Source organism: Trachinotus anak, unplaced genomic scaffold, assembly GCF_046630095.1.
Source record: "Trachinotus anak isolate AG129_WGS33_773 ecotype Australia unplaced genomic scaffold, CSIRO_AGI_Tana_v1 ptg000028l, whole genome shotgun sequence".
Classification (NCBI taxonomy): Eukaryota; Metazoa; Chordata; class Actinopteri; order Carangiformes; family Carangidae; genus Trachinotus; species Trachinotus anak.
Genome location: NW_027273879.1, coordinates 17,827,110 through 17,842,255, shown reverse-complemented (window position 1 = coordinate 17,842,255; position 15,146 = coordinate 17,827,110). Strand labels below are relative to the sequence as shown.

The 15,146-nt window shown below is 40.3% G+C and overlaps 1 protein-coding gene across 3 annotated transcripts in view; it reads left to right on the top strand.

The window, feature by feature from the left end:
- The window catches only part of whrna (whirlin a), a 154,671-nt gene that overhangs the window by 91,312 nt on the left and 48,213 nt on the right, over positions 1-15,146 (top strand). For all 3 annotated transcript variants that reach the window (XM_071465414.1, XM_071465415.1, XM_071465413.1), the window contains one exon: positions 14,629-14,837. In XM_071465414.1, the coding sequence (XP_071321515.1) occupies positions 14,629-14,837 (209 nt within the window). The remainder of the gene's footprint in view (positions 1-14,628; positions 14,838-15,146) is intronic.

Below are 15,146 nucleotides of genomic sequence, written 5' to 3'. Positions count from 1 at the left end.
ACAACCCTGCTGTGCTGGGTTAGAAGAGAAAAGAGAAGGCAGTTCCTTGTTTCCCACTTTAATAAACATGAGATTCAAATACGAAATGAACCAACTGCGGACCACGCAGACAACAGAAAAGTGGGATTGCTACCCAGAGGCTCATTGATCAAAGTCTGGCCTGTTGACAGGCACCTGGGCTTCCTCATTTTCCCAAATCGCCAGGGACCATTGAGGAGTAAATAACAACTGCTGTTTTTCACATAAAAACAAGCCAGTTTGCCCACTCTGCTGTTTCTGTTTTTCTCTCCTCTGCTCACTGCTGCCGTTTAAGGTTTTTTGACTCACTTGCTTCTGTTTTGTTCTTAAACGCTGTATTTGCACTTAACACAGTTTTATAAAAACATTTAACCCAGAAATGTAGCTTATTTATTTTGTTTAATTAACAAGACTCAAGGGGCTTAACAATGTGTACAGCATTATGACACCCTCCGTCCTTAGACCTTCCATCCCTCTTCCAGGACAGACGGACATTAGATGTCGTATGTACAGAACAGAGCAACAAAGTAGAAGCACAGGATGACAACATAAAGATTATGAGTGTTAATGAAGAATAGGGTCTAAGACGAGACATAGAGCAACTTCCAGGGGTCAACAAACAGATAGGATCTGAGCCAAACAACCTCCTGTCCACCATGAAGACACAAAACCAAGCACATCATTCACACATATAGAAGAAAAGCACCAAAACACAGAGGGAGAGAGAGACAAGGAGGAAGAGGAGGCTGGAACGCCTGGAGGATGAAGATCCATATCCAAAACACCTGAAATGAGGCAACGACAGCTGGGAGATGGGGAGAGGTCCCTGGGTGGTCCAGCACTGAGAGTCTGTGTGAAAAGAGAGAACAGGGAGAAGGAAATCAGGGATAGGGAGACAGAGAGAGAGAGAGAGAGATGCTGATGTGCTTGAGGGAACAAACAAACATAGGGTGAGAGAGATGCAGTGGCTTACAGTAAATTCATTTCATCGTATTGGGGGACACAAAAACTGAAAGAAAGATACTAAAAAGGAAGAGGAAGATTTTAAAAAAATATATAAGAATGGCAGTGAAAAATGTATGAATGATAAAATTTGTAGCTTGGTTGCCAACATCATGCTTTTCACAATGTGTGCTTGATGATCATGAGTTAACATTCATGTTATCAGAAAGCACTGTTAAACTCCAATAACACCTAATATCATGCTTTTGTTCTGAGCACGAGGTCGAAAACTTGTTCTTCCGTATTCTCCCTCATGTTCACACAGACCTGCTCTGACTGGTATGAATACACACTCAGATGTTGTCTCACATTAGGAGTCAGGATAAAGGAGCAAGCAAGAATACAGCCCATCTGTTTCTCTGTGATGTGACTCCTGCAGAGCTCTCTCCACATTATCAATCGCCCCGCTGAGCCAGATTCTAGTAATTGTATCGTATCTGTTGGCACAGACTACAAAGTCACTGCAGCCACTCTGTCATACAAATGGCACAGAGGACAAATGGAGAAGGCTCTGAGGGTTTTGAGTAGGTGTCGTTTATAAATACAAACTGCACATTTTCTGTGGAAGTGACTGTCAGCTACTGCTCATGTTTGGCAACTGAACTGCAGTACACACACACACACACACACACACACACACACACACACACACACACACACACACACACACACACTGCATACTGACATCCAATAACACAGATGGAACAAACGCATACTCCATTGATTTTTTTCCTTTGTGACCATTGTTTTGGGGATATTTCTGGACAGTGCACAGTCATAAAACACATGTTTTCATGTTTATCTTGGAGAAATTATTTTAAAAAATGTCTCATTGAAATCAGAGCACGCACCTGCAAGTTGAAGAGCCATGCTTTCTCATCTCCACCACATTAACTGGAAAATACATGTTTTCTCCATTTTTATGCATATTAACTATAGTTACTGAGATTGCCACAGTCATAACACAATGCTGAGATATGAGAACACCAAAAATTCAAATATGGACAAAAAGATGGCTCTGCACACAAGAGAGCTCCCTGTCACCAGACCCAGTCAAGGCAAATGATTCACATGTTTCCTCAGTTCCACATAAAAAGGAAGAAACAGAAAAGTGAAGCTAAAAGACAAGTGAAAACTTTTTTAATCAACTTTTATCCTTGATGTATATTTGTATTATATTTACTTATTTTCACTTTGCGTACTGTAATAAAGCCCCCAATCTCAACTGTTTCTCTGTAACATTCAATATTTATGACTAAAGAAGCAACAGTTAAAGTAAAAAAAAAAAGAAGTCACAGTTATATATTGATTAAAAAAAGACCTTTGACAGACAGCGGTGTGTTCAGGTGGAACTCCAACACTTATAGTCAGAGGTTGATAAAGTAATTTGATTTTCAGAGCCTCAGTTAACCTCAACAGTTGTGTCCAGGAAGCTCATATCTCTCACTCAATGAGATTAAACTGATTGGTTATAGTTGACCCACATTTGTGGTTTAAGTCACCGTCACGCCGCCGAGTGACGACCCGCTCTCAGCAGCACTGAGATCACCGTTCAACAGATCGCAGAGGAGCTTTGTCGTACAGACTAGCCTTTTGTTATAACTGCTGAATAAAACAGAGCACAGCAGAACAGGGAACAGACAATGAACGTTTAACGCTGAGGTTCCTGGAACGAACAGACAGGTTGGCAGGTAAACAGATAAAATACACTGTGGTTCAGTAAATCATCCAGAGGCTCTGACAGAACGCAGCTTACAGATCTCATGTGTAATTTATTCTGTGTTAAAATACACTCTAAAATCAGCAGATCTAACAGGAACATTAATGTTTTGATCCTTAAATATTATGTTACACTGACGCTATGTCCATTTGTTTCTGTAACACATACATAAATGATCTTTGTTTTCATTCTTAATAATCCTGTAAAGGTTTGTTTCTGAACGAAAGATCTACAGATTCAGTGGCCAGTGATATGAATGAATTTAAATGTTGCTCGGACTTTCTCGGCTTTCACTGAGCCAGAGATGAATCCCTTCAAATATTTAACAGGATTATGGGTCAGATTGGGTGATCAGGATACTGGTCTGTGATCTTATCAGGTGACGTCGAAACTCCCAAAACTCTCATTAGGACTTTGGTTCAGGGTCTAAGGGTTTAGTCATTGCTTAAAAAAAATGTATTAAAAACCACACTTCATTCAGAGTCATGAACTTTTTTGAACAAGATGGCAGTTGAAGCTGAGCTGTCAGAGCTGAGGGCCAAAATCCCCTCACTCACTGCTCCGTTTCTCTGTGTCTAGACCCGTCTCCTCTCTGTAGTACTTTCTGCTGAGGAAATGTTTTTGTGCTCATTTCAGGACACTTTGGGGAGATCAGGCTGTCAGTTCTCCATGAACTATGCAAAGAGAAAAGATATATGATTTGCAGGCTCGTCTCTTGTTATTTTAAAGCCTTATCCAGTTTGGAGTACTGTTTGTCTAACATTGTCTTAACAATTAAAGGACCTTCCTGTGAGGCTGTACTGAGGCACAGTGTTACTTAGAGCAAAATGCTAACATTAACATGCTAACATTTTTTTTTTTTTCAAGTATTTTGGTCATGAAGCATTGGACAACTGACATTTTAACCTGAAGATGGTGCTAGATGAAAGATCATAAGACCAAAGTTATTGTAGTTCAACCTTTGGGGACCATGAATATTTGTACCAAATTTCTGTGCAATTGATCCAATAGTTGTTGAGAGATTTCGGTAAAATACAAAAATGGCCACTTCATGGAGAAGTCAGGGCATCACCAAAGTCAGTGTGAATTATCCTCTGTGGACTGTGAATGTCTGTATGAAATTTCATGGCATCTAAAAGCTCCTGAGATATTTCAGTCTGGACCAAAATGGTGGCTAAAAATACACCAGTGCATATCAGCATACTTGCTTTCCTCAGGATGTGTAGATATGCAATGAGCCCACATGAATTCGATAGAAAGTAGCCCAAATTAGTGTGGGTGGGTGTGGGTTTGACAGGAAACACTCGGGGCAAAACACTAGAGCACCTTAACATAGAGTAGACCCCTGAGTGCAAATCATTAAGTGATACAGGTGATTTCACCAGGTGCTGTTCAACAGACATAAGAGATAATGAAAACATTTGAGTTTAATAAATCTGAATCAAGCATAAATGCTTTGCTTCCAGTGAAACTGAAATTTGAGGATTTTCTCTGTTCCTGTAATGACACCAGTAATTAAATAATTGTAGCCATGAGCCTTTCTATGTGGATTTCAGTAGCTCACCAGTTCAACACTGTTTCAGACCAGATGTTATGAGTCGCTCTTTTCCAGACTCTACAGACTCAGGCTCATATAATGGATTGGTTTTTGTGAGCTCCCTGTCTCCTGCCAGCGGGAATTCTTTGTTAAAACCTGATGACAAGAATCAGAAAGAGTTCCCGCTGGTCTGATACACATGGTATGACTCTTCACATTGATCTTAGCTTGGGGCTACTCCATATGATGCACTTTAACACATCAGTGTGTGGTGGAGGGATTATTAGATGCGGTCTGGATGTGTGAGTCATTAGTGTGCTCAGGCAGGATCAGTCAGTCAGGCTTAGACACTCAGTTTTCACTCAACGTGTCTGGTTTCACTGCACGTCACTGCTGTCAGTTGCATCATGAAGATGTTGTTCATGCTCAGCAGATCAATGTGTTTTGAAAGAGAAGCAGTGGTGCAAAGTTTTCCAGACATGTATCAACATATAGGACAGAGTTATTAGAGTTATTATTGATGTTTAGGGAACATAACTTCATAATTTTCCTCCTTAAAAGCCTTCAATGTTTTCTATTGAGTTTAAGGTTTAATATACATATAGAACAAGGAATATTCTGTGATAAATCACCTCTGTAAAAGACAGTGGTTAAGCTCTAAATGTTGCTTATGCTCCTCAGTCTCCTCTGTCATCAGTAATGAGGATGTTTATTCAGTTCTTTTGAGCCAGAATTAGTGAATTTGGTCTTATTAAATTTAAAGATGATATTATATTATGTTTATATAACCTCCAGACATGTTTTAAACTGTGTAAAATACGCTGCTGTAATTAATTTTCTTTAACATGGTTTTACCACATGGGGGAGGAGGAGGAGGAGCCTGCTCACGCTAGGCTGTCAGGTTAAACAGCAGAGCATCAAGATGGTTAGAGGAGGAAACATCAGAGCGACTCAGCCTCCAGACTCTGGAGTTTTTGAGGAGTTTGTTTTGCACCAAAATCAGCAACTAGAATAAGTATTAGAACAATAAGCATAGTTAATTGTTTATGTTGTTTGTTCGCTTGTAACTGGCAGTGGCTGACACAGTGTTAGCAACTGTGCTAATGCAAACTCTTGGGCTTCAGTAAGGCTTCAGTAACCGATGAAGGCGAAGTGTGTATCCAGATAGTTAGCAGAGGAAACATCAGAGACTCAGCTATATGTTTGAGCCTCAGTCAGACCCAGACTCAGATGAGGAGCAGCAACTAGCTACTAGCAGATATATCAGAATAGTTAGCGCAATTAGCATCTCTCATTTGTTTATGGCGTTTGTTAGCTTGTAACTGGCAGTGGCTGACACAGTTTTAGTGGTTGTGCTAATGCAAACTCTTGCTTTCTGTACTGACAAGGTTTCAGGTTTATATTGCCCATCCATGAATCCATGGATGTATGAATCTGTTTTATGAGACTGTTATTGGTTCTCTGCATTTCCAAGATGGAAATACTCACTTTTTTTGCTCATGATATGTCTTGTATTATAAAAATGTCACCATATGTACATGTTAACAAGGCTAAAAAGTTGATTGTCTTTAAGAGGTTTACTTATACCAGTGATTGGTTTTGCCATTTCTGCACCTCTGCAAGACCGTAAATACAGTATTTAATACTATTTAATATTTAAAGATATTATTCCAAAAGCATTACAATGTCATTGTATGACACAATATAGTCATCTGTGAAGCACTTTGAACTGCACTATCTTGTATGAAAAGTGCTATACAAATAAAGTTTGATTTATTGATAATAGCTGTGTATCCATTTGGTGCAAAGACATTATTAGCTTATGAAAGGTTTAAAGTGGACTCATGTGACTCGCTCTATTCATTTATTTCCACATATTTCAAAGTGAGGGCCGTTCATAGAAGATGTAAGTATATGATGTGACTTCAGAGGTCCACGACTTGGTTACAATGATCTGCTTTCTGGAGTGTTTCTGTCAGTTAGATAAATGTGGTGACCTTTTTATTAAGACATCATACACTGAAGATCATGGCTGTGAATCAGTTCACCAGAAAACAGTCGATATCAGCTTATTCTATGCTGAACCACTGACAACACAAACTCTGTGATTTGTGAGTCTCATCTACTTATTCAGATGTGATAACACAAAAAGGCAGCATGGACTGGCTGATGGGAACCCCTGATGGTGAACAGCTGCAGTGGAGCTTGGGAGCTGGGCAGGGAGAGGACATAGGTGAAGAAAAATAATAAGAGAAAAGAAAGACAAAATGTGGCAGCAGAGAATTTGTGAGGGAGATGTGGAAGATGAGGAGGAGGGGAAGACCAAAGAGGAAAGAGGAAGAAGTGAAATGAAAGAGGCAGTCAGGATAGCTGGAGGAGAAAATAATGTTTAATGAAAGGTACAGTAGACTGCTAAACTAGTAAAAGAGATCAAGAAATTACTTGTTAAAAGCTGCACAGATAATAATGAGCACATGTACAATGAAAAGTAAAAGAGCCAAGGGGTCCAATTAAAGTTTAATCATTTCCAGTGAAGGTCTCAAACTTAAGATAAATATGTTGTATGGACTTTAGCACACTCCACATGTTCATCCCCTTTCATTTTTGGAAGCACTTACAGTTCATCTACAAACTCTAATCTGTTACAAGTTCTGCCCATTTAAGAAGACAAAGGTATGAGGGTTTCGACAGATGCATGCCAGTCGATATCTAATCTCTTCAGTGCTCTTCTCCCTCCGCCAAAGGACAGACGCAAAGAGGAGGAAATGTCAGGAGAGCTGAAGTATATGAGCGGCAATGACTGCAGACAGGCAGCCCACGCACTGTTTCTCGCTTTTTCTATAAAAAAGTGTCTGGGATGATTGAACAGCTGTGATTGAGATGGATCACTTGAGACAGATTCAGAGCTGCTTAGAGACACATGTGGCCACAGTTTTAGTGCTGTGTGAATGTCCCAGATGTCACCTTTGTAAGCCCCCAGAACAAAACTCCCAAACACAGTCTGTACCTGAGGTCATGCAGTAAACACCTGCTGTGTCAAAAGAAATCCAGATGTCAACATTAAAACTAAGCTTTGTAGTTATCTAGGTTACACTAAGGCAATGTTTAAAGATAATTTTAATGAATATATTTCTCAGCTATATCATGTTAAAATATATAGACATTTAAATACTGTTGAATAAACCCCTGTGTGTAACCCAGATGTCTACAAGATTTTGATTTTAGATGTTTGAGCTTTGTTTATGTGGTTTTATCCGTACACAGCCCCTGCAGCACTCCTCTCCGGCTCTGCTGTATGATCAAACACAATTTACTCTCCTCAGCAGTGGTCCCAGTTTCACCCCTGGGATGAGACTCTGGCTTCAGTCTAGTAAATAGTCAGACTTCAGTGGTCTGTTCCAGGAAGTAGGTTTAATGAGCTGGATAACTCTGGTCAATAAAGGTAGTAAAAATCTTTTTTACTTCAGTCAGTGTTGCATATTGGAGGTGGTTCTGGGTTTTACTCAGATATGTTCTCTGGATAACTCCAGATAGTTGGCACATGTCTGGTCAAACATCTTTTCAGGCTGAAGACGAGACTGACTGTGAATTTAAAAGTTTCTTTTCTACTTGCAAACTGGCAAACTGTTTATCATTAACAAGCTACCATGACATGTACTGTGTGCCACACTGTGAGCAGTGACTCTGACTGACTCTGATTGTTGTCATGAAATCAATGAAAGCTCCTGGTCCTGGTGTGGCCTGTGGGCAGGGTGGCAAAGTTTTTAGGCTTAAAATTAATCTCTGCTTTGTTTTCAACTCTCCAACATTTAAAAAACAAAAACAAACAAACAAAAAACAATAGCTTGGGTCTGACTGATAAGAGGTTGAATGCATTGCAGTTATTTTTTCTCATTTTTTTGAAAGATGAATAAAAACAGGTTCATCTATGGGATATTTTTTGTAGTATACTGTCAGAGAAAGAGTAAAACTTCCTGAATCTTACAGACTGGTGTTAGAGATGATCGTAAACATGTCCCATATCAATTTAGATAAGAGTGAGAAACTAATATATAATGACGTGCGGCCTCTCTATGATTCATGACACATTCAGAGTGTGAACTGTCGTCTGTCTTAACCATACACAGATAGAATCGGGATATATCTGAGTACACTATGATAAGTTTCAACAACAGGACAAAGAGACAGAGCTAAAATAGAAAAGGAAGCATTAAGTGAAAGATTCACCAAAAGCCAGATAAAACTGCTTCACTGTTCTTAATGTAGCTTTAGGGATCAGTGGTGTGGAGCTGCCACTTTATCCCTCTATCTGCCCTCTGTGTGTTCACACTGAGCTGTCTGACCCACACTGTTCGTCACACTGCGCTGATAGTGTCTGAGCAATCACTGACAATAGTCGTGATCAAATGGCTGAAGTAACACAATTCAAAGGGAGTGTAATAGTCCATCTGCTCATCTCTCTTCTGTCTGCTGTCACTGCTCTGCACCAGATGTCACGCTCTGCATTTGTACTGTCCAAAGTCCTTTAGAGATTTATGAAATACTGTCATAGATACATAAGCACATGGCAACATATGAGTTGTTGCTGAAACAAGAATCTGCACGGTTATCAGTGGGAGACACTCAGTCCACCAACGTGTTTTCACACCAAATTTTAATAATCAGCATCATCACATCTCCCATTTGTGACTTATTATTATTATTATAGGCAGTCTGCTCATTTGTTTTATTTCAAGACATATTCGAGCACATTATCACATGCACCGGGGCCACGTAGAAAAAGAAAAAACTAACCAATTAATTTGCTGCTTAGATTAAATTCAACAGTGAGAGTTGCCTGGTTATGAGGCGTGAATCATCAGTATGTACAGTTTTATGTACAGTACTTTGTGCACTGCTTTTACCGTGAATTAGAAACAATTCTGTGTGAAGGTAACCATTGTTAAGGAGAACAGGCATCATGGTATTTAGTATTTGTGATCACAAAGTCATCTCATAAAGGCAGAAAGAAGAGAGAGAGCTGAGGAAGGTGCCAGATTATATTTTTAGGAGCAATTAGTCTGAGCAGAAGAAGACAGGAATATGATTCATCACTTATCACTTGCCAAGTGATGCACTTTAATTTGCATTTAAATATGTCTACAAATGGACAGAATCCTTTTCTTTTAAGGATTATTTGTAAGGCAGTGAAGCGGATAGACAATGATTGTGAACGGTGCTGTAGTTTTTTTGGCTTTATCTTTTCACTGCCTGTTTGTTTGTAACTTTGTAATTTATATTCCAGACTTTACGGGTTTATTAGTATGATCATTGCAGATTATTCTGCAGAGTTTATAGACTAATCTGCCTGCTGAGTAAAGTGTTGCACTCGTCACTGATGCTGTCATTACTGCAGTGACATAGTCCAGAAAAATGCAGGTTCACTGACATTATGAAGTAGATGGCTGAACTGCTCTCAGTAATTGCCCCGTCCCTTTGATGAATGAGAGTAGCCTGCAGTATGTGACTGTGGATGTTAGCTCAGTCTCAAAACATTAGTCTGAAATTAGTTCTGACTTTGTGTTTAGCCACTGGATCCAAGTAAAGATGCAAATCTTTAAAAAAATTGTAATAATAATATCAGGTCACAAATACTGTATGTAGTTTTCTAAAAAAGTGCTGGGCACTGTAGTTTGTAGCAAACACTTTTCAAATTGGAGTAAATAGTAGATGTGTTGGGAACTATTTTCAGCTGTGGAGTAATACACATTTGGTGTTCTGGTGAGTGTGTATGGCAGCAGGACAGTGTATCAGGGATTGAGTCAAAATAAAGTGTAGTTTACAGTAGGAATAAGATATACAGTATATGTCAAGACATTTTTTTTAAATTCTTTTTATGTGATTTGCTAATAAGAAAAATACAAAATACCGCCGGCCTTATTTTCTAAGCAGCATATTGATGATTTTATTTCATCATGCATCAGGATCTACTGGCAAAAGCTGCAGAAAAGCTATTAAATCCTTTACAAATGACAAATGAGGAGACACCATTTTGTCTTCACCTCCATACATGAGTCCATAAAGCTGCCGTGATACCACAGAAAGTCCTGCCTGGTCCTGGTGACTCTTCAGTCTCACACAGGTGTGTGTTCACAGCTGCAGGGAAAATCATTTTGGGCATACAGGGTTTGTAATTGGGAGAGTCTCAGTATAACTGTGTGAGGCGTGTCACTGCAGACAGTCGAGCTACACTCCTCCTGCCACCTCAGTTGTTTTCCTCTCCGAATGAATGAAGAATGTGTTATTATTGCGCCGCAGCACTGATTAGAGCTTTAATCGTAAACATCACTGCTCCTGGTTGTTGTTTAATTGGCCAGAATGCAGCGCTGCGATGGCGCCTCTGGTGCAACAGAGAGATTGATCACGAGAAATGAAGTGGTTGTGACTCAGGACAGGGCCCATCTACTCTCAAACAGAGGTATAATGAGGGAGAGGATGAGAACATGGAGGAGCAGAATAATGAGAAGAAAGAGAAGGAGAGAGAGTGAGAGGACAGACAAGACGACAGTGGCGAGGTGATGATGGCAGGAGGTGCAGCACCTTTTCTTGCTTGTTCCTAAAATCATAGAAAGAGAACAACAAATAAGCAGTGAAGGAGATCATGTTTGGAAATATTGAACGATCTGTCCTGAACCATTAGAATAATTACGAAATCCAGAGGAAGATTAATGCTGTATATTGACATTATCTGTTTCCTCCGTCTGCAATTAACAGCGTGGTTTTAAATGAGGATTTCAGGGTCATAAAACTTAATCAGCAAGTAATAAGGACCAGAATCAGAGTTCCACTCATTTGTCAAATACAACAGGTGCAGTAATGTGACTTGATTAACTGCAGCTGACACACAGCGCTGCAAACTACAGGCCAAAACATACTCTGCACTGCACATATAAAAGATGCAAACACATTTATGTCACTCTGTTTCCATTCATATATTTTTATTCACATTTTTAATTTGTGTGTAAAACAACCTGAGAGGAAGCGAAAGGCAACAAATACACCCTGATGTCGCTGTAGCTGCTGCCGCTTCTGCTAAAGTCACACTCATCTTCTCTCTTCACTCAAAAAAGCCAAAAAAAAAGAGAAAACAGTGGGTGTATTACGGGCGTATGTACTGTCGACACCCCCGGTTTGAGTCCAGACCCTACTACACCTCATCCCACTCTTTATCACCATGGCAACTAATCCACCTTTTTCACAGCAGACGTTTTGAGTTGTCATGGCAGGAAAAGCACAGGTGTTACTGATAACATTAACAATGGCTCTGTGTCATTAAAGTGTCCCAGTGAGACCTAACAGTGTGACAGAGAGCACCACAGCACCACCACCCTGAACCTGAGTCACTCATGTTATTATTTACACCTGCGCATCCCCCACTGTGGCATTTCAACATGGCTTCTGTAAACCACTACAGGGTGCATGTGGATCAGAGAGGGTAACTGATTCATTCATTTATGTATCAGATCATTAATCAGAAATTGAAGTCTCTCTTTTGCCTAAGTATTTAGAGCTTTTATTAGACGCAGCTTCAGCAGCAGTTACAGCCTCAGGTCTTCTTGGGTAACGCTCTACAAACTTTATGTGCCTGGATTTGGGCATAGTCCTCCAGGGAAATCCTCCCAAGCTCCGTCTTATTGGATGGGAAGTGTCTGTAACGTGACATCCTCAGGTCTCTCATTTAAAGGACATACTAAGATGTATCCCAAGGCCACTCCAGCATTTTCTTGGCTGTGTTTCAGGACCTTGTCACTGAAGGGTGACCTTTCACCCCAGTCTGAGAATGTGAACACGTTCTCTTCTGTGATCTCTCAGTATTTAGCTGCACTCATCCTCCCATCAAATCTGACCAGTTTCCCTGACCCTGCTGATTTTGGCACAACTCCAGGTATGCTGTTGTATGCTTATCACTGGGGAGTGGCCTCAGAATGTCATGAAGGCCTGATTGATGAAGTTCTTCTGGTAGGTTCTTCCATCTCTGCACAAGACTTATGAAGTTACAGTCACTGCACAAAATACCCCAGAATCGTTAGATGTAGTTGCCCGATATTTCAAACTATGACCCATGTATGATGAAATCTGGACTGGACTTTCTCCCAAAAAATCCAAAAAATCTCCAGATTCATGCAAGAAGCTAAAAACGGTCTCTGGATTTCTTGGGGTTTTTGCACAGTGAGTGACAGCTGGGTTCTTGTTCACCTCCCTGACCAAAGCCCTTCTTGCTGGTAATTGACTCTACTGCTTTGGTTTCAGAGTCATATCACTCCCTCATTCAGTTATTCACTACTCCACGTATAATAGACACAGTGTACACAAGAGTGAGCAGTAAATCAGCCTCTGGACACTGATCAGTGAAGTGTTGCACAACTGTCATTTTTCGTCTATAAAATGGGACACATTGCATTGTGTTTGCAAAAACTGGAGTAGAACTAATTGGTAAGAAAAATTGAATCAATTTTAAATTAAAACTATAAAACAATAAAGAATGAGTCTGGATACTTGTGGAAACACACTCAAATTCACATTTTATTTTGCAGAAATTCAAAAAACTGCATTTCAACAAAAACATAACTGTTGCACTTTTCCTGAACAAAGTTTGGAGACATCTGTCTGTCACTGTACACACACTAAAACTTTTTAAACATTTCCTTTTGTAGACAAATAAAAATATGTGATATGACTGATGATTATTTTGATGATTTTCATGAACACTGTCTGTTGTGTGCCGTGTGTGTTCTCAAGCTGCGTCAACTCAAAACAGATAAACCTCACTGAGCTCACATTAAAGGCTGTCAAACGTTGTAAAAAATCGATGAGAAACAGATTATTGACTCTTTTTAGTGTAAGCAAAGCACACATCTGGAACAAACAGCTTGTAATCTGTCTTAAAATCTGTCTCATCCCTGAGGATTGAGCTCAGCCTTACAGCACGGATATGAAGTGTTTGCTGTGGCAGGAGTGTGTGTTCTCACTGCAGTGGCGCTTGTTAGCATTGATTGATTGATTGCATTTTTAAGTACAGCTTTGATTATGTGTCCTTTATTTGCAATCACATGGCCCCGCTACTAATGATTACACATTGTGCCATTGTTGGAGCCGATAATGGCGGAGATTTATGTGGAGATGCTGCTGTGCATCAGCGGCGACAGAGCTGGTGCTGGCTCACCTCAGGTTGTTGGAAAACACCCAAGAAACTGAAACGTATGAGACTGTGAACGTAGTTTGCGTTTGCTGCTGCTCAGAGAGGATGCTGAGATTTGGTTGGACAGCCACAGTAAATTGGGAATAAAACAAAAAAGGCAGAAAATGACATTTGGGGACTTTTATAAAATGCTAAACACTATATCAAGTCTAAATGCCACATAAATTAATTTTCAATGCCAGTAAGTCTGTGCTGTTTTGTAAAGAGTGAGTGGGCTGCCCATCGTCTGTGACTAATATTACACAGTTATACTGGCAGTTACGGTTAATAAGTTAATAGAGTGAGAGGTGCTAAGATGACCATAAAATTTCTTTACCCAGAATATTTCTATATATCAGGGGTACAATAGTTTCTGCTCTGTGCCTTTCACACTCTTCACACTGGTCACTTATAATATAAGAGGCTGAAATAAGAAAATTAGTGTGGTTCGTGTGGTGAATGATGAGATGTGTGGAGGCATGTTTTACAGCCCCGACATGGAGAATGTTTTCCATGTCTGCAGAGGTATTTGCGGAGGAGTGCAGCTCGAACACAGAGATAAGATTATGGACAGAACATGTCTGATACCGGTGCAGTTCAGCCGAGTGAGGCAGACCTACAGATCCAGAATGCACATTAAGAATGCAGTTTGAGGCCAAGATGGTGCTTCAGCTTCGTGAGCACAGATCAGGGTCCCTGATACATGTCAGAGAGTTGACCTCGTCCAAGGTGGGCTTTAGTATGGACTTCACTATACCTCCCTCTGCCTCTGCCTCCAGGCTCTGCCCCTTGATGGAGTGTAAAACTACATGTGAAAGCGTTTTCAATCATGTATTAAACAAGTCTGTTCTTGAACCCGTCAGTGAGCAGAGAAGACTTTCATCTTTGTGTAATTATTTCTGTCCATTGCAGAACCTGAGAGATCCACAAGTTTTAACAAGAAACCTACAACCTCATTGTCTCACTCTGATCCAATAAATATTTCATACACCTCCACCACCTCCATCTGTTACATTACCTGTCTCTGACCCTTGATCTATGAACCTGTGTATGTGACAGTCTTTGCCTAGTTCGTCCTCACCGCCTTGCTCAGCCCCTCCCGCCACGCCTCTCTGTTCCCTCCCCTCCCTGCAGGTCGGCGACCAGATCCTGGAGGTGAACGGCCGCAGCTTCCTGAGCATCCCGCACGACGAAGCCGTCAGGGTGCTGAAGTCATCACGACACTTGATGATGACTGTGAAAGACGTGGGCCGCCTGCCACATGCCAGGACGGTCGTGGGTGAGACCAAGTGGATTGCCAGCTCACAGATCGCAGAGAGCTCTGCCAACAGCAGCGTGGCCGGGTGAGTTTTGAATCTGGACCAAGCCCACTTAGAAAAACCCAAATTTATTCTGTTTCTCTGTCTTGCTAATGATAATACTTCATTTTCTGGAAACAGAAGCATTTGTTTCCTTCAGAAGATACATTTTTACATTGTATTAATTTCTAAGGTTTCAACAACAAACTTAAAATTTGAGAAACTGAATGATAAATGAATTATTCATTATTATCAACTCACAAATAAGGGAGAAATGAAAGTAAATGAACAAACCATAAAGAAAAAACCTGTTAAAACAATAAATAAACTACATTTCCATGTGAATCAACTACT